Here is a 27053-nt window from a genome sequence, read left to right as displayed (position 1 = left end):
GGTTTCGGGTGTGAAGCACGTGACTACAGGTCAGAGGTCACGCGCGCACGTGTTGCCAAGGCAGTATCAGGCCTTGTGATGCGGTGAAGGTGGCGTTCTGGCGAACAAGAACAAGGCCAAGAGTGACTGGACAATGAATGATTTGTCCGTTTCCGTGGATGAACAAACCGATCCTTTACGAGAGCTCTCTTCGTGTACCGCGCTCACGGAAGGATCAGGTAAGATGGAGACAGGTTGGGTGCGCGAAATCCTTCATTTGTTATCGTCTTCATGTCATTTACCATTGTACTACATACCGAATGATCGACTGTGCTGTAGCTCGTTCATACGAGAGTGAGATCGCCGAAAAGAACCGTAAACGGCACAAAGTGGGTTCTCCTAATTGGAATCGAGGATCTGAAGGGAATCCCACGCAGGCTAAATAATCTCCTATTATATTTATAATGACGTAATAAAATGTTTTGACGTTTTGATTGATGACCTAGTTGTCATGTGACCGGTTTCCGCACTCCAAACGGTGTATAATCGTTTTCCAAATCGCCGTCATCAGGAGGATGATTGATACTCATAGTATCTCTGAATGAGTATATGGATACGACGAACGTTTTGATAGTAAACGGGTAGAAGATGGCTTCCGGTGAATTTTAGTGACGTGTTAAGTCGACGCATCGCACACACCGCCTAGACCCATGGTTTGGTAATTGGTTGTTCTGCTCTTCCTTTTAAAGGGATGAGGTCTGATGGCGCCAAGCTCAGGAGGAGGAAGAGGAGGCCTCCCACGTTGTCCATCAATTTGGCAAAATCGCGATAAATTAAAAGTCTGTTTTGCACATTGACACACACTCCATATCCAGGTGAAGGATTGGGCGCTGAGCCCCTGGCCAAACCAACCCAACCCCCACTTGTGTTCTTCCTACGAGTACACAGAGGGGGAATCCACACCTGGATATGGTCTGGCCTGGTTGCTGGTTAGGGAAGTGGCTAAAGGTTTGGGACAATGCTTTTGTATAGTTGGTATTGGTATACTGTACTTTAACTTAAGTAAGTACTACTTACTTGGTATTGATATACTGTACTTGATATTGGTGTACTGTATTGGCATTGGTATACTGTATCGGTACTTGGTATTGGTATACTCGCCTTGGTATTGATACGCTGTACTTTGTATTGGTATACTATACTTCGTATTGGTATAGTTACTTAGCAGTGGTATACTGTACTTATTTGGTATTGGTATACTCTACTTACGTGGTATTGGTATACTGTAACTGCTTGGTAGTGATACACTGTACTCGGTATTGGTATACTGTACTTGGTAGTGATACACTGTACTTGGCAGTGGGATACTGTACTGACTTGGTATTGCTATCGTTACTTGGTGGTGGTATACTGTACTTACTTGGTAGTGGTATACTGTACTTACTTGGTATTAGTATACTGCACTTACTTGGTATCGGTACAGTTACTTCGCAGTGGTATACTGTAATTACTTAGTATTTATTTACTGTACTGACTTTGTATTGATACACTGTACTTGGTATTGGTATCGTTACTTGGTAGTGGTATACTGTACTTGTGTGGTATTGGTATACTGTACTTGTGTGGTATTGGTATGCTGCACTTGCCATTGGTATAGTTACCTGGTAGTGGTATACTGTACTTACTTGGTATTGGTATAGTTACTTGGTGGTGGTATACTGTACTTATTTGGCATTGGTATAGTTACTTGGTATTGACATACTGTACTGTACTTGGTATTGGTATAGTTTACTTGGTATTGGCACATTGTACTTGCTTGGTATTGGTATAGCTACTTGGTAGTGGTATAAAGTCTATTTACATGGTATTGGTATCGTTACTTGGTAGTGGTATGTACTGTACTTGGAATTGGTATACTATACATAATTGGGATTGGTAGACTGTATGCTACACTGGCATACTGTACTTACTGTATTTGGTATCGGTATACTGTACTTGGTATTGGTATACTGTACTTATTTGGTATTGGTATATGGTACTTGGTAGTGGCATAACTTTACTTAATTGGTATTGGTATTCTTTACTTGGTATTGGTATACTGTGCTTACTTGGTATTGGTATACTGTACTTACTTGGTATTGACATACTGTACTTACTTGGTATTGGTATAGTTACTTGGTCGTGGTATAATTTACTTACTTGGTATTGGTATAGTTTACTTGGTATTGGTATAGTTTACTTGGTATTGGTATAGCTACTTGGTAGTGGTATAAAGTCTATTTACATGGTATTGGTATCGTTACTTGGTAGTGGTATACTGTACTTGGAATTGGTATAGTTACTTGGTAGTGGTATACTATACATACTTGGAAGTGGTATACTGTACTGTGCATTGGCATACTGTACTTACTGTATTTGGTATCGGTATACTGTACTTACTTGGTATTGGTATACTGTACTTAATTGGTATTGGTATATTGTACTTGGTAGTGGCATACTTTACTTAATTGGTATTGGTATACTGTGCTTACTTGGTATTGGTATACTGTACTTACTTGGTATTGGTATACTGTACTTACTTGGTAGGGGTATACTGTACTTACTTGGCATTGGTATACTGTACTTACTTGGTATTTGTAGACTGTACTTACTTCGTATTGGTATACTGTACTTACTTGGTATTGTTATACCAAGTACTTACTTGGTATTGGTATACTGTACTTCGTTGGTATTGGTATACTGTACTTCGTTGGTATTGGTATACTGTACTTCATTGGTATTGGTATAGTTACTTGGTAGTGGTATACCATACATACTTGGTATTGGTATACCATACATACTTGGTATTAGTATACTGTACTTACTGTATTTGGTATCGGTATACTGTACTTACTTGGTATTGGTATATTGTACTTGGTAGTGGCATACTTTACTTTCTTGGTATTGGTATTCTGTACTTGATATTGGTATACTGTACCTACTTGGTATTGGTATACTGTATGGTAGACTGTACTTACTTGGTATTGGTATACTGTACTTACTTGGTATTGGCATACTGTACTTACTTGGTAGTGGTATACTGTACTTACTTGGTAGTGCTATACTGTACTTACTTGGTAGTGCTATACTGTACTCGGTAGTGGTATACTGTACTTGGTAGTGGTATACTTTCGTTATTTGGTTGTGGTATAGTGTACTTACTTGATGTTGGTATAGGTACTTGCTATTGGTATACTGTACTTGGTAGTGGTATACGATAGTTGTTTGGTCGTGGTGTACTGTACTTGATATTGCTACTGGTATAGTGGTATACCTACTTGGTACACGTGGTTGATTATCAGCTTGAGGATGGAGGGGGATGCTCTCTGTTTCTTGAAGGATCCCGTCGTCCCACTGATGGTGCAGTCACCCTGGGATCCGAGAGGCTGTTCCACGGTTCCATGACGTGATTTGTGAAAGAATACAGTCGTTGCCGACATTCAATGGTTCGACATATGCTACAAATCGGCTTCATCGAGTGTGTTCTCAATCTCAGCGGAGCTCTCAAGAAACGGTCTGGAGACCAACGGTTTGTCGACCATGTCGATATTTGTAATTTGTCAGATCGGCATTTCCTCTCTTTTTCTTCAACAGATTCCAACACAATAGTAAACGTCGACTCTGCACATTTTCTAGTGAATCTTTGTCCTTTTTAAAGCACTGACGCCAGGTGCGACTGGCATACTGTACGCCTGGAGGAACTCTCGGTTTGTACAAAGTTTCACATTTTCTTTGTGAACAAGGTAAAGCATCTTTTATCATTCCTATTTTAATTTCCTTTTTTAACATTAGCTGTCACATGAGCACGAGGGCACAAGTCATTCAACATGAAAGTTCCCAAGTCCTTCTGCTGTTTTTGACTTCCGTAAGGAACTCTCCACTCACGGACAAGACTGCACGTCCCTCGGCATGTCCTGGACAAAGCACACACAATTTAAATGTTCCTCCAACTCATCACAATCTATCCGGCTGTTGATCTCTGAGTTGATCTTCCAATCGTTTTTGTATCCACTGATAGGCCGGATCTGCATCCGGATATTGAACCAAAATCAAATCGGCTTGTTCTTGTCACCTACCCAACTCGTCCACCAAGTTTTGTCATTATAACATTTCCTGAGACAGACAGACAGATGAACAGGTGAAAACATAACTTCCATCCACCTTCTTGGCAGAGGTAAAAATCCGAAAGTAACGAGTCCTAATATTGATCAATGACGAACACGCCTGGTAACACGTTTCCATGCGGACAAACGGTTACTTCATCCCACTCCATCCAATCGAGTATTAATCATTTTATTCCATAATTTTACTTTAAAAGGAGTCTTTATGGCAAACTGTATCAAAGGTCTCACTAAAGTTCAACTAGATTATATCGGTGTGAATTTGATAATCGTAAGAGCACGTCCAATCAGACAATCGGTCAATTGACCTCGGGAACCCGTGCTGATCACACGACATTCCATCGTTCACTTCAACGTGCACCAACATTTGATCAAGAACAATCCTCTCAACACGTTTCACAACTCTATAACGGGCTAGCTAAACCTAGAACCACTACGGAGCACATTTACGTACCAAGCTCCTGCCCTGCCTTGACCACAATACTCCTCCACTTCCCTCTTCCTTGGCCGACTCTCTCCACCCTCCAACCACCTGATATCCCTCCTCACACAATCCTCCCATCTCGACCGCGGTCTACCTCGTTTCCTTGTTCCCTCAACCTATCCGCTCTCTTTGTCACTCTCTCTTCCCCCATCCGCACCAAATGTCCAGCCCATCTCACCCGGCATTTCACCAATCTCCCCGTCAAGCTCATCTGCACACCAATCTCCTTCCTCAGTTCATCCATTCTCCTTCTATCCACTCTCTTCACTCCCACAAACCTCCTGATCCAGTTGTTCTCCCAAACCAGCAGCCTCTGCCGTTGTCTCTCTGTCAGTCCCACCGTCTCCAGACCGTAAAGGTGGGCCGGTGTTACACACGACATCAGAACTTTTCCTTTCCTTTCAATGTCCTTGAAATCTTTGTCTGCCATTACACCCTCCACCCTCCTCCACACATTCGCATCCACCTGAATCTATCTCGTACCTCTCTCTCTCTGACTTACCATCCCCGGTCACTGTTCCCCCCCCAGATACTCAAACCTATTTCCTTGTCTGATCTCCTTCCCCTCCAACCTGATATTCATTTCATGGTACTCCCATCTATCTCAGTGTCGCCATCACCATCTCTCTCGGGACAGTGTCGTAGGCCTTCTCCACATCCACAAATCCAAATGCCATTTAACCTCGCACCTCCAACCTCTTCTCCACCAGCTGTCTCAGCGCGAACATCCCATCTGTCATTCCCCTACCCTTCCTAAACCCCTGCTGCCCTTCTCCAATGTCCTTCTCTCTCCCACACTCTTCGTTATCCGTTCATCCAGAACACTCTCCAGCACCTTCATGACATGATCTAGGATCAAAATACCCCTGTACTTCCCTTGAATGTTCAACATCCCTCTGCTTATCTTGCAGATCCCCCTTCCTCTTCCATATCAGCACAATTAACCCTGTCTTCTCATACATCCAACAACCTCTTCATCCACTTCATCCATCTGCCTATGACTTCTCCCGCTGCAATTATCATCTCTGTACACACCTCATCAATGCCTGCCCCTTCCCTTTTTCACCATCTTCAATGCCGTCCGCACTTCCTCTTCTGTGATATCTACCAACTTCACTTTCCCCTCCACATAACTCAGTCCCTCAAGCTCGCCGGTGCTTCCTTACCTGTTCAATAGCTCCTTGAAATATCCTTCCCACACCTTCGATTCTGCATCCCTCTCTGTCACCATTATTAATCACCACCCTCCCCCCCCCCCCCTCCTTCACATCCTTTCTATCCTGATCCCTGTCACGAGCCAATTGATAGATCATATTCCTCCCACCATCCGCTTCCGACTTGTTGTACACCTGCTCTTGCATAACATTATTCATCTTATTTACAGCTCTCCTTGCTGCTTTCTTCTTCTGCCCATACAGGTGCAGCGACCGTGCATTCGGTTCCCTCCCTCTCTGCTTGATCTTCTCGATCCTCTTCCAAATCTCCTTATTTTCACCAACTGCCCTCGCTACTTCATCCACCATACCTGGTTTCTATCCCTTGACGATGCACCCTTTGCTGACATCCTTCCACACTACACTTCTGGAATTCCCCAAAATGCCTCTCTGTACTTCTTTCACTCCTTCTCCAGACCCTCCGCTTCTTCGCTAAGTTGCTAGTACCTGGCCCTCACCCTCTCCTTGTACTCTACGGCGACATTTCCCCTGCACTTCCCCCACCTAATAACTTTCCGACCCCTACTCTTAACCTCCCTCCTTTTCTTCATCCTCACCACAAACACCACGGGCTTGTGCTAGGTGGTAACATGCTCTCCCACCATTGCCTTACAAACTGTAACCCTCCACAACTTTCGCTTCCTTACCACAACCAAAGCCAGTTCTGTCCTATGCTGTCCACTCCTATAGGTAATCTTGCGGCTTTCCCAATTTTGAAGGAATGAACCAGCTATGGCCAATTGGCCATTCCATTCCTTACCACCAGATCCGGCAGCTCTTGATCCTCTCTATTTCTTGTTCCCCAACCAAATTTACCAACACACCCGATTTACCAAAACCTAATTTACCAACTCACCCGGTTTACCAAAACCTAATTTACCAACTCACCCGGTTTACCAAAACCAAATTTACCAACACACCCGATTTACCAAAACCTAATTTACCAACTCACCCGGTTTACCAAAACCAATTTTACCAAATTTTCCTCTTCACCCGGCTCCGCTACTCCGACATGTGCTTTAAAGACCCCCGCAATGCACAGCATCACCTCAATCTCAAATATTCCCATCCTCTCTAGTACATCCCAGAATTCCTGGTTATCTGCCCCAGTCCTTCCCATCCATAGCAGCGTCAGAGTCGTTTGGGTATGGGTGCCAAATAATCTCACTGGAACTCATTGTAGTCTCTCTGCCAGAGGCAGATTTTATTTTTATTTTTTGCATGCTTATTCTCACCCTATCAATTTTTATGCATGATTTCTCCGCGTTGGATGTAGTCCAAAACGGGGGCTAATGGATTGGGTCTTATCTGTCCGTCAGCAACCACATATTGGACATGTATGGACCTATTCTGTTCAAACTTGGCACAAGATACTCATGGCACAAGTACATTATGGCATACTCATGCACATCACTTTATTTTGTGATCTGATCAAAGATGGCCGACTGGTAGACCAGCGGCCGAACATGCATTTACCGATCTTGTTCAAACCTGCATTTATGCATACGTGCCATGGAAATCTCCACTCATGGCTTGCGGACTTCCTCTCTGGTCGTAAGCAACGTGTGGCCCTGAATGGATTTCTCTCATCTCCCCTTCCTGTTCTGGTTGGAGTTCCCCAAGGTAGTGTTCTGGGCCCTGTGTTATTTCTGGTCTTCATCAATGATCTCTCCGACTCTGTAAAATCCTCTCTATCTCTTTGCTGATGACTCCACTCTCTGCTGCTCCATCCCTCAGATCGGCAGTCTGCGGCCTCCTCACTCTCTGCGGACCTGGACAAAATCACAGACTGGTCAAACAAGTGGAACATGTCTTTCAATCCTGACAAATCTCACACACTTACTATTTCTCTCCGAAAAGACCGACTGGAAAACCCTCCCATCTACTTTCTCAACAATCCTCTCCAAGAAGTGCTGTCGCTCAAGCTTTTTGGTCTCACTATCTGCCATGATCTTTCTTGGGAAAACCACATCTCCAAGCTGGCTGCCAAAGCCAGTCGCCGACTGGGCATCCTCCGCCATGCGAAGTCCTTCCTTGGCACACCTGAGCTCCTCACCACATACAAGGCTTTCATCCACAGCTCAATGGAATACCGTTTCCCCCCTCTGGGCCGGTGCTCCTGCCTCTCACCTAGCTTGGCTTGCTGTTGAAACCAAAACTTTCAGAATCATTGGAATCTCCTGCGATGAAGCTAACTCCGAGGGCCTTTCACTCACTCACCGCAGGCAGGTTGGTGGTCTTTCTGTCTTCAACCGACTCCTCTCCGGCCTTGCTCCCCCAGCTCTCTCTGTGCTCTGTCCCCCTAATATTCCTACAGGTCGCACAAGATCTGCCAGCAACCCTCTTATGGTTAAACTGCCAAAATCTATGCTCTCTGCTCACCTTCACTCTTTCATTCCTCTTTTCTCCCGCCTCTGGAACAAACTCCCCACTCCCTTCAATCCCACTCCTCCCTCCAGGTCTTTAAAACAGCTGTTCACCACCATCTTTTATCTTCCCCCATCCAAAACCTTGATCTTTTCTACCCCCGCTAATTCACCCCAGATACATGTTGTTTTTTTTAAATTCCAACTTCTTTCCTGGAAGTCCTTGCAGTGTTCATATGTTTTATCCCTCCGAAAAGGGAGGATCATATTACATGTTTTATATACCTGTTTTATATACTGTTTTATACCTCTCCCACCTCCCCCCAAGCTCTCCCCCTCCCACATTTCTCTCGATGTCCCTGCTCTCTAATATTATGTTTGTGTCCTTCCCCCTCTCTCCCCATCTTGTCTACCGTTCCCCTTATTATATGTTTTATGTGTCGGTTTGACTTTTTGTGTGATTAATGTTAGCTCTTTCACGAGCCTCGATCTTGTATACAAAAACAAACTAACAAAAAAACCTGGAACACAGAAAATGAATGATGGGTTACATATGCACATCTTTTTTTTTTAAGATCAGAGCGAAGATGGGTGAATGGTGTCCATTTTGTTACTCAAACGTGTCCCCATCCATTTCTTGACATGCATGGACTTTATTCTAACTTGGCACAAAAACAATACTTGAGAGCTTACATATGCAGAAGATTTTGTTGCGTAATCTGACCAAAGATGGCCGACTGACATCCTTTAACTATATACAGCAAAATTACTAAAACCACAGGGACTATGACATTTTATGTCTTTTTCTTCTTGTTTTGCTTCTATCCCACCATTCTTGACAGACCTGTTTTATGATCTGTGACCAAAGCAGGCATAATAGTGTACTTCTAATTTATCAGTACTGTACGTGATTTGTGTCGCCTCCTTCGGTATTTCTTTAGGATTTGAGCCTCGTGTTCACTCAGTAGATTATCAAAAACTAGTGAAGGTTAATCCTCCTGGAAATGTGGATGTGTTGACCCCCACCTCCTGGAATTATGAATGGGTCAATTTCCCTAGAAATTGGTGTATTTTTGTATGCCAAGTAATACCTCCACCCACCAGGTGGCAGTATTCCTTGCATATTCACATGGAGAGAATCGGGGTCCTCTGTCCACATCGGAACCAAAGCTCGTGCGTTATGCTTCAATCTGGCCAATCACCATTTGGTCATTTGAGGGCAGAGACCTGTTTGTGCAGAGAGGTTGGCAAGTGGCCATCCTATATACCTCATTGCATATGTGGCAATTTCTTTTAAAATTGCAAAGCTCCACTCGCTTCTCTTATTGCAATAGTCGCTCCCCATGAGCATGTACAAACAAAAATCATATCCTCATAAAGGTTTCACCTGGATTAGTCCGCAGACCTAATTATGTCAGATTTCGCACAACAAATTGTGTGGTAGAATTTTTAACGTGATCTTACTCTTGTGAAGTTCAACACTGCATTAACCAATGAAATAACTTGGTTTGTATAACTAGCATAAAGGTGTATGTTAGTGGTACCAACTAATTACACACCATCTATTGAAATGGGAACACCTGCATATTCATCTTTGTTGCATAATGAGCATCATCATTAAGGCCTTTTTATGCAATGTGTTTGGTTATTCCTTCAGTTTCTGGCCGCCCTCTGATGTGCACACAGTTCGAGTGTCCAGAAGGCTTCGAGTTGACCACCTGTGAGCCTCTAAGAGGCTTTTGCGCTGATAAACTTGCAGGTTCTGCATGTGCGGATGCAGAACTTTGGCTCATCAAGACTCCGGCCACCTTTGACCCAACTCTGTATGTGGTACAGTACATTGTGTGATGAGATTGCGACAGTTGATTATACAGTCCAGTGTTAATGGGCCTTCTGTTTCTACTTTCTTTCAAAACTATGGCTGTCAATACCTCCCCTTCCCCCTCCCCCCCCCCCCCCAATCCCCATGGATGTGCTCGGCATAGTCATATATCCCTCTCCATTTTCCTACCATTCCTTCTCTCTCCTATCATCCCCACCCCTTCTCTTCTTAACTCCCCTCACCCCTTTCCATGTTTATGCTAATATGTAATAAATATCTGACCCTTTATGAAGCAGGATGGCCTGTTGTAGGCATAGACGACCCAAGGCCTGTGGAATAAATGCATCCCACAATGTGTTTTTGTACTATTCTAAAATTATATTGTCACGCTCCCGGGGAGAACACCCCTGGGGACGGATTAGCCGATCGAGCTTTACATTCCAAGGCGTTCAATCCAATGGAGGTGTGAATATGCGCGGGGGATGAGGGCAGCGAAGCTCTTACCTGTACTAACCCGAACACACCGAACGTCTTTGACCCTGTTAATCAATTCAAACCGGCACGGAATTAAAATGTACAAATACTGGCTTTATTGGAAGGAATGCCGATAACAAAATAATGCACGGTAAACTAAAATTCCTAATTGAGGTACCCTCCACACGGACTACAACACGTGGGGAAAATAAAGTAATTATTGTGTCTGTGTGGTGCGTTTGCCTGCACTCCGTGGGCTCCTCTAGCGGTCCCCGTACCCTGGCGGCCGTCGACGGCAAAACAAACAGGCCCGCGCTCCTTTCTGCTTGGCCGCACCGAGCCCCGTCGTTCCGCTTAGTCCGCACACGGCACCAGCGCGACCGCCACGAGCAAACACCAATAAGGAGAGAGTTCGTCTACCTTTTTCCCAGCCCGGAACACCAGGACCCGAGAAAGCAAGATTTTGACCGCCAATGATGATTGTCTGAACCAAGTGAGCCGCAAGGATGTGGACCGCTGGTGTTCAATCTCAGGACCAAGAACACAAACTGCGACCGTGTGTGATCAAAGCCAGGGTCAAGAGGAAGATGTGCCTGCTTGCGATGAATGTCCCAGGTGTAAGAGAACAAAATGTCGGGACTCAAGTCTTTTGTTCTCAAAGCTCTTACGTCATCCGACTACCCCCATGCGTGCTCCAATCAGCGAGTCCCTCGTCGCTCAACCATACCGGACCAATCGCTGCTCTTCGGGGTGGGGCCTGCCTTTGTGATGTGGTGGCTGATGGTATCATTGGCGGTGCTCAATGTCCTGTTTCCTGCTACTTTTATTTAGTGTTTATTTTAGGTGTGGAGTACATGGCTGGTGTGGTGTGTGTCATAAGGAACAAGGGGAAAAGTACAGAGGTGATTACATACAGGGGATTAATTACTCTTAATCCATAACTAATTAACATAACCCCACTCCTCATCATGGGGACAAAGATACGACCTTGCACGACATCCGGCGTGACTTGTATACATCAAGGTGGCTACATGACATACGGAGCACATTACCCTACACAATCCTACCTGGAATAAGGTATTTCATTGCCCCCCCGCCCAAACCCCCCATAAACGTAACAATATTCAACGAAGCCTGTGCTTGTGACCTCTCAATCACGACGTGATGATCATACTGAATCGCACGCACAGTCTCACCATCGCCTCATGCTGTGTTAGTCTAGCGGCGTCACCCGTTCAATCAACACTAGCCTGCGATCGATCATTATGAAACGGCGTCTAATCATGGTGACCTCGCAATGACTCGAGTCACGCTACCTACAATAAATCTTGGGGTCAAACATGGAAAGATGAGGTACAGAAATTGACAGTTACTTGGTCATCAGTTGCTGTTCAAGAACATGAAGAACGCCAGTGACAATATGGCCGATCGAGTTACGTTCTGTGTCACAAACTGGTGAAATTTTCAAAACCATTTTCCTCCTTCTTCCTTCTTATGCAGCACAAGGCATCCAGGTAGCATCATTGGCTGAGGGCACAACTGTGCCGCTCTGCAGGTTAGGGCAGGAATTTGTGATTTGTTCAGGGTGCCGGCAATATCTCGCCTACTCTTCGCGAAGGACACCGTGGGATCATTAACATATACCAACTAATGCCGGTAGACTAGATGCCCATTTAATGTCCATCAGAGGGACGACACACAACAACAACAACATGCATTTTAAGGCCATGTTCCCTGCTAGAGCGGGGGTTAGCCTTGCGGTCCCCATGACAATCTTCTCCATTTTGCCCTATTTTCTGCATCTCTCCTTGTTAACCCCCTTGCCCGCATTTCTTCTTCCACCATCTTTAGCCAAGTCTTTCTCGGTCTTCCCCGTCCTCTACTTCCTTCTACATTAACTTCCATCACTCTTCTCAACCAGTCACTTTCATCCTTCCTCAATACATGACCAAACCATCTCAACCTGTTCCTCTTCACAGCATCAATCACAGGCAATATTCCCATCATCTTTCGCAATTCATCATTTGTCTTCCTCTCTCTCAACGATACTCCGCACATCCATCGAACCATTCGCATTTCCACCCTTTCCAGCCTTCGTTGCTGCTCTACGTTCATTACCCATGTCTCGCTCCCATAAATCATAACACTTCTCACACATGCAGCATACACCTTTCCCTTCAGCTTCAGCGACACTCTCCTCCTCATCAGCACGCCACTCAGTTCCCGAAACTTCTTCCATGCACATCTCACTCGAGCAACCGTTGCCGAGTCTGATCCACCTTCTCCATTCAGCATGTCTCCATTCAGCATATCAGAGGGACGACGCACACAATTAATCACCCCGTCTGTGAAAAACTGGGATGACAGTTTATTGCTGGGTCTGGATTCAAACCCAGGCTAGACGGCTTAGAGGTGAGTTGTTAGGGTTAGTTATTTATTAACTCAACTGGACTATGTCCAGCTGAGTTTTTGTCGACACCCAGTGTCTGTTGTCTGTCTGTCGTCTGTAAACAATTCGACGTCTACGCTCTAAAAGTCACAAATATTGATTACATTTGATGAAACGTGTTGCATCTTTAAGACATAAACTAGATTGGGATTGCATTTGGGCGTTGCACGCCCAAAAATGGGCGCGGCAGGCTGGCCATATTGAAAAATCAATTGTTGTTAATCTGGTACTTCCTAATGTAGCTAGAAGGCTGAAACTTGTTGTGTAGACAGTATGTAACAAACCTCAACACATATATTACGGGTTTTGACGATGTCCGAAAAATGAACTATTGACAGTGTGAGAATGTATGGATAATTCAAGAGAAAATGACTAAGTTGTAATGTCACTTGAGTCAAATTCAATGCATAATGACTATGTGTGTGTGTGTGTGTGAGGAGGTGGGGATTTGAATGAATACTTAAACCCTGTTGAACACATCTATTGAAATATTCAACATATCTTGATTCAATACCATACATGTATAATGTATATTGTTTGACCAAGTCTTTCTAAATAAATTCAAGTCTGAAATCTGAAAAGTAATTGTAGTTTTACTTTTCATGCCTCACTTAAAACTCAATTTTTTCTAGTTTCCTGTTTAAACATGAGATACCTTCAACGTTACTGTACCTCTTCAGCACATATAAACTATATAGTTTGTGGTTCTATTATGCATATTCTAACCATATTGATATAGACCAGTTGAGTTCAGGTTTCCTGGAACCTCTAGTTATTATAAATAATAATATTTATTATATTAGTAATTTATAACTAACTGTCTTCTTATTATAAATAACTAACTGTCTTCCCATGCGTTACATACCAGGAGAACTTCTGCACCAAGGCATGTAATTACCTCCGCATCTCAGGTGTTTTTGTTGTATTTTTTTTAACCGCCGGTCCTTTGGTTTTGCTCCCTTCGCTCTCTCAGCCTTCTGACCCTCCCCAACAGCTGCGGGATGTACGCATACTTCCAGTAACCATCTACTGGTTAAACTTTCAAAATCCAGGCTTACAGGGCACTTCCACTCTTTTGCGTCTTGCTTCACATGTATGTGGACACATTTTCCAGAGGATGTTCCTTTCCACTGCACACAGGGTATTTCCACGATGGAGTCTTCTTCATTATTGGAGAGGAAATCTATCAAACTTCCTCTCCAATAATGAAGATTCCCTAAATAGAGCGCTAATACATTTTATTGCATGCAACATCTCTTTGGTGTTGTTTTTTATTTATTTTAAGGCCGTTGAGTCCCGATTGGTGAGCCGCAAGTGGTCTCTAGACGAGCCAAGCTGGTGGAGCTTATGTAGTATGTAGGCCTTTGTTTACTATTTATAGACCGTGGGCCGAGCCCCTGTTTTGTTTACTTTCGTGACCCACCTCGCATATCTACCTGCATTTATAATATGTTGTGTAAAAATATTACAGAATTAATATCTGAAACACGTCAAGCACAAAACTTGCACATATTTTCAAAATGTGGAAAAAAACACCCAAAATGTTGACGATCTTTTTAATAAATATTGTTCAATCACCGCACATGTAACATAGGCCACGAGTGGCCGTGAGCACTAATCAGCCAATTGCGCGCTTCGTTTCAGACTGTACTACAATGCTAGCACAGCTGTCATGGCGACTTACATGTCGTCAGATGCAGCTATGGAAGGCGAAGATTCTGATGTTAGTTCTTCGGGGTTTTGCTTCATGCATGTCGTCAATACGCACAGCAGAGTGAAACCATTATTTAATAATTTTAAATAAGACAAGTCGGGAGACGACGATGGTTCACGAGCGAGCGGTATTCAATGACAAAGGACACGGACTATAACCGAAACAGGCCAGGCCCGGAAATGTCAAAACGAAGGTTACTGACCTTGAAATGATAGAAAATAATGTATAATCAGTTATGAGGTTAGTTAGCTACACAATACCGAAAATTCGGTTTGATTCCGACAACTTAGAAAATTTGACCTTTATGACCTTCAAAGGTGAAAGGTCGAAGATTCTGAAATTTTTTGGAAAACTTGTATTTCATGATGTATGTGATAATATAAGATCATGTATGACATTTCACCCTATCAGGAAGCGAACAATGTCATAAAACCATCAAAAATCGACTTTTCTAAATTTCGTGACCTTGTCACCTTGACCTTGGGGCGAAAATGAAAAATTGAGCTCAGTGGGGCTAGACACATGACATTGGCCTAACCAAATACCGAAACCCCTGTCAGATTCCACCAACTCCCTCAGAGAAGATGTAGCTTGAACTCGATTACCCCCTAAAAAGACATCTTTTTTGGGCATCGCTCCGCCCACAATGGGCGCAATACGCCCACTCTAGGCAGGACACAACTCGATCATGATATCAACCTCCCACCCAAGTTTCATCAAGATCGGATGACATCATCGGGTAGTTATGCTGCGGACAGACAGACAGACAGACACACACCCATGACGAATATAGTGATCACTCTGTTTGATAACTCGTGAACCAATATATCACTCGGTTTGATATTAAAATTAGAATGGCCATCTTCTGGTAAAAAAATAATAATTGTATCATTTCCTTATTTTATGCGACTGTCTGTGTGTTGTGTGTGTATATACTGTGTGTGTATATACTGTGTGTGTTGTGTGTGTGTATATACTGTGTGTGTAGGTGTGTGTGAGGGGGTGTAGGACCTCAATCACCCAAACTCCTGGACAGTTTCCCCATCTCTACATAGACTACATACTTTATATTTAGAATTCCCATTCAGTTGTACACACCTATATAATAATGGACACAAGATGGCGCTATGGATTTTGCTAATTGGCATAACGAATTAATGTGCAACTTTTTGCACTGACGAGTTGTGAATTCTTTCGAAGTGATTTTTATCTAAATCTTTGCAAATTTTCAGGTAGATACCAGAGGTGGGTCACGAAAGTCAAAAACTAGACAGATTTTGGAGGCTCGGCCCACGGTCTATTAGCTCTCGACAAATCAACTGCTCTTCGTGCAAAGTGCCGCCTCCACATCAAGCCGTCACATTTGTCCTTTCTACCTTACTGCATGTCTTGTGGTGGAAGCGAGGCATGAATAATTGTGTTTAATGTGCCATGTCGTCAATATACGAGTGTTTGCATTATTAAATGGTAGGAAATGGATTTTCATTTTGAATTCATGGGATTCGTACGTCATTGTTGAATCTATTAATGTGCGACATTTCAAACTTGACCTACAGGAACCATCGAGATTGTGTACCATGTGATTTGATTGTGCTGCATTCTTCTTTGTGGCTGAAGAAGAAGAAGATCCACTCTCAAACATATTTGTTTTGTTCGACTTGAGTTTAGCAAAGTTGCTCGCCCTCCTTGACGAGATATTCCTGAAGCACGCCATGAATGCTTGTATTGTATGTGTTGATGTACAGTCACGTGAAAAAGTAAGTACACCCCACGTAAAGTTTTGACTTTTTCAACATATTTCAACATACAGCTATTTGATCTTCATTTCAACAATATTGACAGATAAAGGTGATAAAATATTACAAATACCATGAAACATTTACATTTTGTAGTCCATTGTATAATTTAAATAAACATAAATGCAAATTTTGCATGTGGAAAAAGTAAGTACTTAGTACACCCCTACATTTATCACTACTTCAAATACCTAAAATTAGAATCGGGTGCACCACCTCAGGTGCAAATGATTGGAACATCGTTAGAGAGGATCTTGGAGGAACCTGTCTTATTTAAACCTCAGACATTTAGTTTGGTTTCTCTTTGTTGTTGAAGTGTGCGGCGTCACAATGCCTAGATCAAAAGAGCTCTCTGAGGCCTTCAGAAAGAAGGTTATAGATGCCTACGGGTCTGGGAAGGGATTTAAAAAGATCTCCAAACAATTTGAAATCAATCATTCGACTGTCCGAAAGATCATCTACAAGTGGAGAAGATTCCAAACAACTGCCAACTTGTTCAGGCCAGGCTGCCCCAGCAAGTTCAGCCCGAGAGTAGACCGCAAGACGCTGAAAGAAGTCTCTAAGAACCCCCAGAATGTCATCACGGGACCTACAGGTAGCTCTTGCCACTGTTGATGTCAAAGTGCACGAGTCTACCATTAGAAAGAGGCTGCACAAATTTGATCGACATGGGAGGTGTGCCAGGAGGAAACCTTTGCTGTCCAGAAAGAACATCAGGGCAAGACTAAAGTTTGCCAATGAACACCTAGGCAAAGACCAGCACTTCTGGAACAATGTGCTCTGGACAGATGAGTCAAAGGTAGAGCTATTTGGCCACAGTACCAGAAGACATGTTTGGCGAAAACCAAAGACAGCATTTGACCACAAGAACCTGATACCAATTGTAAAGCATGGTGGTGGAAATATTATGGTTTGGGGTAGCTTTGCTGCATCAGGGCCTGGGCAGCTCACCATCATAGAATCCACTATGAATTCTTCATTGTACAAGAGGGTGCTTGAGGATAATGTGAGGCCATCTGTCGGAGTGTTGAAGCTCAACCGAAGGTGGACCTTGCAACATGACAATGACCCTAAACATACCAGTAAATCCACCAAGGAATGGCTGAAAAGAAAGAAATGGAGGGTTCTGGAATGGCCAAGTCAAAGCCCAGATCTAAATCCCATCGAGATGTTGTGGGGGATTTGAAACGAGCTGTGCATGCAAGAAACCCCTCAAACATCACACAGCTGAAAGAATTCTGCATGGAGGAGTGGGCAAAAATTTCTCCCAGTCGATGTCAGAGACTGGTAGACAGTTATAAGAAACGCCTACTTGAGGTTGTTTCTGCCAAAGGAGGCAATACCACCTATTAGAGCCAAGGGTGTACTTACTTTTTCCACATGCGAAATTTGCATTTATGTTCATTTAAATTGTACATTGGACTGAATGAATGAATGAATGAATGATCGTTTTAAGGCCATTTTTCCCTGCTAGAGCGGGGGGTTAGCCTTGCGGGCCCCATGACAATCATGGTTCCCTGTTTGAGGCAATGTTTTTATGGCCGGATGCCCTACCTGACGCCAACCCTTGGTCACGCTCCTACGATGCGCAGGGATATGGTGTACCTATTCTAAATCGGGGTACACACCGTGATCATTCATCCCAGCAAGCTGGTACTCAATTTGCCGACCTCGGAAGGATGACAGGCTGAGTCAACCTCCCTGGCGTTAATTCAGCGATCGACCAGGATTCGATCCTAGGATCCCAAGCCAGCACCCTAACCGCTAAGCCAACACCAGGACTACAAAATGTAAATGTTTCATGATATTTGTAATATTATATCACCTTTATCTATCAATATTGTTGAAATGATTATGAAATAGCTGTATGTTGAAATATGTTGAAAAAGTCAAAACTTTACATGGGGTGTCCTTACTTTTTCACGTGACTGTATGTGTTGTATGTGTTGTCTTGACAATTGACATTGTATTCTTGACAATGTATGTGTTGTCATTTTTTAAATGCCTCTGCAGAGGAAGTCACTGCAGGCATTATGTTTCCGGGTTGTCCGTCTGTTCGTGCGTCTGTGATAGGTTTTCATTACTGTGATAACTTCCAAAATCAAGACTCTCTGCTCACCTTCACTCTTTCATTGCTCTTTTCTCCCGCCTCTGGAACAAACTCCCACACTCTCTTTAATCCCACTCCTCCCTCCAGTTCTCTTATCTTCCCCCACCCAAACCCTTGATCTTTTCTACCCCTGCTAAAACACCCCAAATCCACCTCCTTCAATCTCCAATTTCTTTCCTGAAATTCCTAGTAGTGTTAATTTGGTTTATACCATGTACCCCTCCCCCCTCCCCCAGCTATCTCCCTTCCACAGATCTACCATCCTCCCTGTTCTCTACTGTTGTTGTGCTTGTGTGCTTCCCTCTCTCTCCCCGTCTCTCTCCCCGTCTTGTATCCCCTGCTTGTTGCCCGCACATGTTTTACGTGTCCGTGCATGTTTTCGTGTTTAATGTGTTTGCTCTTGCACGAGTCTTGACTGTATACAAAAAAAAAAAAAAATTATGCCGAAGCAGAAGTTCGGTTTCAGTTGAAAGCGAGATGGGTTTTGGTGTCGTCGGGCCTGGAGATGAAACGCGATATTATATTTCCATACGGTGTTACTAAGGCCATGGAACATGGATGAAATCGTAATTTTACTCCAGGTACTGTCGCCTTAAAGTTGAGACGCATAACATTGATTACCCGATATCGCTCGGGGTTTTGCTTATTATGAGATATGGGATTTAAACGATTACAATTTGGTACTTTGTGATGCCAAGTCAGGATAACTGGACTTCTTGTCTTCATGGAGGTTGCTTTCTGCGTGGTGCATTGGCGGACCGGCTAAACGAGGATTCTATCCTCCGAAAGCCGATAGCTAACCGACAATGGACCGGACATTTGACGATAGCCAGCTGACATTTTGAGCGTCAGCCCTTTGTCAAAACAGCAGATATCCAATTCCCCCCCAAAAAATACAATTAACCAAAAATATGCAGTTTGAAAATCGAGAATGTTCAAAATGTCACCTGACCCAAATTGGCACTTGCTCGAATATCAGTTGCCATTTCGATAAGAGCCATCTCTGTGCCACGTCCCTGATGTGAAGGCCGATTTCGAAGCTTCCAGAAGTTTCTTTGGAATGCGATCCGATCATCGGAGCTGTTTTGCATCGCCGTATGAGCCTAGCTTTTGGATCTGCATTCTCAGGGTCAAATCCAGTATACGGTGTCCTTTTGTTTAATGAGCTTGTTATTCGTATGAAAGGAAAAAAAACCCGTCTCGTTATGTCCTTGTCCTACACTTGTGTACAAGCTCCTCTGCGATCCTTTAACGACCCTTTTATTTTTATTTTGGGCATTTTGCACATTTTGAAAAGATAAACGGAAGGAATTTCTCGTCAAGTCTCCTCTCCTGTCGTAAACAAATCTTTTGCTCCATGTGTGGCGTGTTTGTTAAGCAGGCTCATCAGGTAAAGCTCATACAAACACAAAGGCTTCCCTTATTGTCAGACACTGCATTGCACTGTTTGTCTGTCTGTCCGTTCCCTTGTATCCCGCATGTCTTGGGAACGGACGTTGTAGGATCACCAAACCTGGCACACACAATGTGGTCCCCATGGGGAGTGTCGAAGGGGGTCTTTGTAACGGCTCTTGTGATTTTAATCAAATTTAGCACACATTGGGGAGTAAAATATGGAGGCAATAATTTTATGGGGGACATCCGGTTCTCTATGTCGGGGTCTGCCTATTCATGTCAGTCCTATGAGCCGCAGTGCTACCAAATGTGCCTCACATAATGGAGGCCACATGGTGAACACTGTAGTTGTAAATTTTTGTAGGTTTTTCAATTTAGAGGGGCTTTGGCATGGGGGGGGGGGGGGGGGGGAGGGGCTGACCTCTAACGGCTGTTGTGTTCACCACCAAACTTGGTGGTGATAGTGTAGGCCTCATGGGGGATCAATAATGAAAAAATGAAGTTGTTATGTTTAATAGATTTTGAGATTTAGGGTAGCGATTTCCAGTATGGGGCAAATGGTAATCTAACGGCTTTAATCGATCGCTACAAACCTTTCAATGATAGTGGTGGAGGTTGGGGAAAGGGTTAGGAGTTAATGTGTTTGTTTTCTTGAAAATAGAGAGGGTGCAGCACGTGCACCCCCCTAGTGCTTGGCACTTGTTTATTCCATTATGTTCTGCCCGCCATGTGATTGGCTAGAACGTGATGCAGATGCAATAGAAACTGATGGGAATGACATGCGGTTCCGCAGCAATAATTTAATTGGTGCTTTTATACCACAATACATATACACCAAATATAAACAAACATTAGTAATATTATTGTACAGCAAATACATCGATATAATCTATAAATTGTTACATACAGGGAATAACACATTGGCTGAAACATTGTTGATTTTAAGAAGAAGATTCCAGTTCTAAGTTCTAGATTCTAAACTCTCATGGGTGTTTGCGTTTTACATGATTAGTCTCATATAATTATTCTTGGGAAAAATGTCAGGGGCATAGAAAAGGCCCCTTTATATGGTATGTGCCATGTGGCAAAGTATATAAAAGAAGGAACATTCCATAGGTTGTAGAAAATGCCAAACAATACAAAATAAGGGACATTCAAAACTAGAACAATGCGACTGTGTCGCCAATGCGACTATGTTGCCAATATGCCTTCGCATAGTCCCACAATGGGTAGATGCCATCACTCTGCATATGTATGGGTAGGGGATCACGTTTGTGAAGTTTCATGTTGATCGGATGAGGTTCGTTTTTCTATCCAATATGGCTGCCAAACCATGTGACCTATGATGTCATAAATTTAATATTTCAATACAAATGGGTCATAGATCATGTGCATGCAATTTCAGATTTTTAGGATAAGGAATTCGATTAAAACATTTTTGGCTGGTATACCACTTCACCTATGATGTCATCATTATTATGCTTTTGTTAGCCATTGGGAGTACTTGACAATGTGCCAAGTTTCAAATTTTTACATTCAGTGGTTTCCGAAAAATATTTTAAAAATTATTTCCTTTTAATCCAAGATGGCTGCCATACCACGTGACCTTTAACGTCACAATGATCATAAAAAACATTCTGCATGGGTGTCACTCTCACCCTGAAAGTTTCGTCTCAATCGGACATATGGTTGCTGAGAAAAATGATGTTTAGTACGGACGGACGGACGGACAACCCGAAAACATAATGCTTCCAGCGACTTTGTCGGTGGAGGCATAAAAATCTCGTGTACATGCTGGACTACCCTTGTATTCCTAGGAGGAACCAGGTAATGCTCGAGAAAAGTTCATATGAAGGGGCGCCAACATCTGGCAAACACAATACATTTACTTCTTCATGCAGGTGTATGAATCAAATTGGCGCCAATCAGTTTGGATTCCATCCCAGTCACTCAACTCTGGATATACTGCTGCTCCTCTCCCAGCAATGGTTGCAGGTCCTCGATTCCAAATGAACAAGTCAACAGTTTCCCTGAACATATATCCGGCATTCGATACAGTCTGGCATCTTGCTTAGAACGCCGCCTTCATTCCTGGGAAAACTGTCATTTCATTTTTGCAGATGACACCACATTGTGTCATACAATGCCAACTCCCAATGACAGACAGAATAGAGCTGCATCACTCTCTGTTCATTTGACATCGATTAGAATTTAGATGCTGGTTTGATAAATGGAACGCGTCTTCAAATCCTGAAAAACATTCTCACACCCATCTTGTTTTTCCAGAAGGATCATCTTTCATGGCTAATGGTGAGGCAGAGAAATTCAAGAGACCGGGCCTTTTCCAGTGGCTGACCATCGTTCTGTAGCCTCATACATCCAGCCGCTTTTGTCACTTACATTTTCTTTAGACTACAACAAGACATGAAGCATCATTTATGATTTAACATCCATTGAGATTGTTCATCCCAGGTCAATCGGATTTGTAAATTTGATCTTTTTTATTTTTATTTTTTTTATGCCTCAGCCGACAAAGTCGCCGAAGGCATTATGTTTTCGGGTTGTCCGTACGTCCGTCCGTCCATCCGTCCGTGCGGGCTAAACCTCGTTTTTCTCAGCAACCATATGTCTGATTTGTCCAGAATGCATAATGCAGAATGTTTTTATGATAATTGTGACGTTAAAGGTCATGTGTTATGGCAGCCATCTTGGATTAAAAGCAAATAATTAAAAAAATTATTTCTCGGAAACCGCTGAATGGAAAATTTTAAAACTTTGTACATTGTCAAGTACTCCCAATGCGGAACAAAAGCTTGATAATGATGACAACATAGGTTAAGTGGTATACCAGCCAAAAATGTTTTAATCAAATTCCTTATCCTAAAAATCTGAAATTGCATGCACATGATCTTTGACCCATTTGTATTGAAATATTTCATTTATGACATCATAGGTCACATGGTTTGGCAGCCATATTGGATTGAAGGAAAATATTAAATAAGTATATCTCTGAAACTGCTCACCCTATCGATGCAAAATTTTACAAATATCATCTAACAGCACTGTTGCATATAGTTTGAAAATGATGGTCATAGGTCACGTGGTTTGGCAGCCATCTTGGATAGAAAAACGAACCTTATCCGATCAACACGAAACTTCACAAACGTGATCCCCTACCCATACATATGCAGAGTGATGGCACCTACCTGTTGTGGGACTATGCGAAGGCATATTGGCGACAGTCGCATTGTTCTAGTTTTTCATACAAATCGCAACAGAGCCGAGACGAAGGGTTGACACCTTGAACATCGGCTCTGCTTGTTTCCCACGGTGGTTCAGAAACATTGTTCAATGTGTTATTGATTCCATCCATTCTATCCTCCACTGATTGAGATATACATTAGCCCTTTACGAGCAAGACGAGTTCTTCATTCTTTGAAGCTGATTGAGTGATTTTGGGCTTTTATAATTGCATCTGGTCCCCTGTTTGCACAAATGCTTTGAATAACCGTGTGCATGAGAAGAAGACGTCGTGGAGGAAGTCTGAGATCAATTTGGTTTGTTTCAATTTCAGAGTACAAGAGTTCTTAGCGATTCTTCTCTATATTTTCCTGTCGGTGAAAATAAATAATTATCGTAAAGTAAATAAATTTATTGATCAATTGGATAATAGCATACCTAATAGCTAATAATATCTAATAGCTAATAGCATCAATTGGCTAATAGATCAATTGCTACCACCATTTCATCTGAATCTGTAACTTAAAAAAAAAAATTAATGGAGTCAATCGATTAATTGATTAATCAATAAATCAAAAATACCCTTTACAGCCAAATCACTTGGTCACTTATGTCCAAATGTCAGCTTCCTCATCAACCTCTTTCCAAATTTCCACTTTTTCTTTCCTATAAGTTTGCTTCTGTATCTATCCTGTCAAATGGTCTTGTGTTGTCTTGTATTTGTCTGCATGTATGGCGTGTATTCAGCTCTACTACGAGCCTTAGATCCTGTAAAAAAAAAAGAAAAAAAAAAGCGTTTTGGTTGAGGGAAGTGAGTGTCCGTGATACGCACATCTTTGCACTGCGGGCACTGTGAGTTACTCATGAGTTATGAGCTCGAAAAACGATCGATATTTCACTGCTTCTCTACTTTTGTCCATTTCACATGTAAAAGCGGGACATTTCGGAGGTCGGTCGCGAAGCGGGACATGTAACGTAAAATCGGGATTGTCCCACCCAAATCGGGACGGTTGGGCAGGATGGGGTTGACATCTAACCTGGGAGGAGGCATATCCATTGTGGCATTCACGTCAAATTTTACTTTCTAATTTATCCTAAATTAATTCTGGCACATCTCCAGTAACATCAGTGCATTTGTGCTTCAAAAATAAAAAAAAGTGTTGACTTGTGCCAATTTTAAGGCTGGTGGTAAAATTTTTCGTTATAAAATATATGGTTTTTCAGCTTAAAGTTGTGATTGTTCAACACTAACTTATTTGTTTTCATATGCCTTGTTTTTCTTCCACCCCTTTATTCCCGTTAGGCTAATGGGACGTAAAGTCCAACTTTGCGCCGATGAAGTCACGAGTGTGCAATCCGGGCCTAGTACGTACAAGGTAATGGCGAAAAAGGAACCATCAGAGCTTTCTCTATTGCTGCCATCTACAAAGACAGCAGGTTTACTTCCGACGGGATCGTTCTGTGGAAATATCACCATTACCGAGGATGTTGGTGGATTGAGCAGCACTGTTCAACATCCCATCCCACCTTCACCTGTGCCTAAACTACCATCTGGTCTTAAACAAAGGTTTCGGCCTTTTGGGATTTTGGAATTGGAAGAGCAAAGCCATCATGCTCCACCTTCTCTGGGGTCTACAAAGGAAAGAAAAACGTATTGCGAGGCTGTGGAAGAAGTGATCGATTCAGAGCATATACAAAAGAGGAAGAAGAGGAAGAAGAAGAAGAAAAAGAAGCGAATTTGCATGGATGATGATGTTCCTGTTGCCATTTGTGCCATAAAGGTGGAAGAGGAGAAAGACGATGACACTGAGGGTGGTGACGTGGTACTGAAGAAAAATAAGAGTAAAAAGAAGAATAAAGAGAGGGTGGAAGCAGAAACTATGTATAATGTGATCAAAGAGGAAGACAATTTTTGGGATTGCAGGAAAATGGTGAAAGAAGAACCTTTGTCTGATGGACCATCAGATGTGTGTTTTAAAAAAGAGAGAAAAAGGAAACGGTACACACATTGATTTAGTCCTGTCAAAGTCCTGGTTGAAGAACCTCAAACAATACAATTTTACCAAAAATGCATTCGGTCTCCCTCCTATCCCACCCCACAATGCTCTGCGTTGTCAGTGGAATTGGTCAAAGTATTTCCTGCCAATGATTCTTTTCCATTCTGATTCGACGACTACACTTGGTTATCTGAATGCGTATGCACAAAAATGTATAAAGTAACACAATCTGCATCAACGAGACTCCTGAACTCGTTCCTCTCTGGTGTGCGGTTCATATTGATGAATAATGTTGTTGTTTTTTCATCACAGGCATAACCGTATAAGGAAATACAAGACTCGTGAAAGTTTGACACAGGAAGAGGAGGCCCATGATGCCTGTGTTTTATCCGCATCCCGAAAATTTAATCTATCGGGTTATTAAACGTCTTTGATACAAACCCAGTGTTTACCATCTTACTATAATTCACCAAATGTCCGTCCGTCCATTCAAAGGTACCACAAAAACGGCTCAACCGATCGCAACAATATTTTAGGTGGGTATTCCTGGGACCCCTGGGAGTAAAATAGGCTATATTGTTTTTTCCAATTTTCCAGTTTTTCCAAACACGATGGAATAATATTTACCGATATGAACAGTGATGTGGCTTTTGTTGAAATTCTACAAATAGTTTATTCTACGTACCAGGAGAGAGTAGATCGACTCCTGACGAACTCTTCCTATATAAACATGCGGCTCCGAAGTAACACGGCAGCGTGTGCAAAGCGACTGAGAAACAGGTGTAACGGCTGCTTCCGTGTTGCAGATTCGGCGCGCAGTCTTCACACATAAACGTGCGACTGAGAAAGACATGCAGCGGCCGCTTCCGTTTTGCAGAATTCAATCTTTTTTCAAAATGGGCGCCATGTACTGTTTAGATTTTGATGATTTGCTTATGATATGATTCAACGGATGTTTATATGAATCGTTTAAAATAAAAAAGCCTTCAGTTTCTGTTATTTTGCCTTTTCATTTGGGCCTCCCAATTGAAGCCCTGCCCATAGGGCGGGTACCATTGCTAGTTTATATAATTCCACTGCGGTGGGGTTGGAGAATAGTCTGAGCAAGCACAGGGACATTGTCAAGGTTTTTGATTCGATCATTAATTAAATTACTGGTTTTATTTTTGTGTTTTATTTTGATGAATCACTGAGGTTGTGGGGTGAGGAATGAACAAACACCGACAGCACGGTTCCTATTTTATCCATACCCTTCATTATGTTAAACATCTCTATCAGATCCCCTCGTAGTCTCCTTCAACCACTCCTCTTAGCTTCGTCTAGCTATGGCCGGAATCGCTTTATGCTGAACTGACCAAAACTGAACAATATTCCTGATTAGGCCTGACTAAATTCCTGGACGGTGTTAACTCTTCCTATTTTGATTTATAATATTGTTAGCTATGCAGGATGACGTCATGGAATTCTGGTGTGTGGTGCTTCAAGCCCAACCCTCTCGGCATTGTTGTTGTTGTCTCCATTTATACCATTCATCACAGGATTGTTGTTCTCTGTTCCTCCCATACTATCAAATGCCAGTCCATACCATCACCAGTCATTAATGGGTATATCCATTAGTGTTTAATATTTTCAGCCAAATCCTTTTCATAGTCTCATTTCGCTTGCTGAGTTATTTTCCTAACTAGCTCCTGTTTATTACTATAATGATCCAAATCTGATTCCAATCCTATTGTTTTGTACTTCATAAATACCTTCTGCTTATGCACTCCTTTCCACTCTGCTCAAACAACCCGGCCACAACTATTGGGGATGCCTCTTCGCTGTAGTTGTACAATTAATTGTTACACCCTTCA

At 42.7% G+C, this 27053-nt stretch overlaps 1 protein-coding gene across 4 annotated transcripts; it reads left to right on the top strand.

The window, feature by feature from the left end:
• POLR1G (RNA polymerase I subunit G) lies at positions 1–26199 on the top strand. 4 transcript variants are annotated; one of them, XM_078779280.1, is made up of 4 exons: positions 24–218; positions 3358–3547; positions 9861–10026; positions 24507–26199. In XM_078779280.1, exons 3-4 carry the CDS (start codon positions 9878–9880, stop codon positions 25213–25215), a joined length of 858 nt encoding a protein of 285 aa, XP_078635406.1. In that variant the 5' UTR covers positions 24–218; positions 3358–3547; positions 9861–9877; the 3' UTR covers positions 25216–26199. The 4 variants fall into 4 exon arrangements, with proteins under 4 accessions (XP_067971293.2, XP_067971294.2, XP_078635406.1 ...); XM_068115192.2 differs by lacking the exon at positions 3358–3547 and having other exon boundaries at positions 1–218; XM_068115193.2 differs by lacking the exon at positions 3358–3547 and having other exon boundaries at positions 11–218; positions 9890–10026.
• The last annotated feature ends 854 nt before the right edge of the window (positions 26200–27053 follow it).

The sequence above is a fragment of the Myxine glutinosa genome, chromosome 5, assembly GCF_964187855.1.
Source record: "Myxine glutinosa chromosome 5, kmMyxGlut1.1, whole genome shotgun sequence".
NCBI classification, from domain to species: domain Eukaryota; kingdom Metazoa; phylum Chordata; class Myxini; order Myxiniformes; family Myxinidae; genus Myxine; species Myxine glutinosa.
Note: the sequence above shows the minus strand (reverse complement) of the source record. Positions and strands in the feature narration are given on the sequence as shown.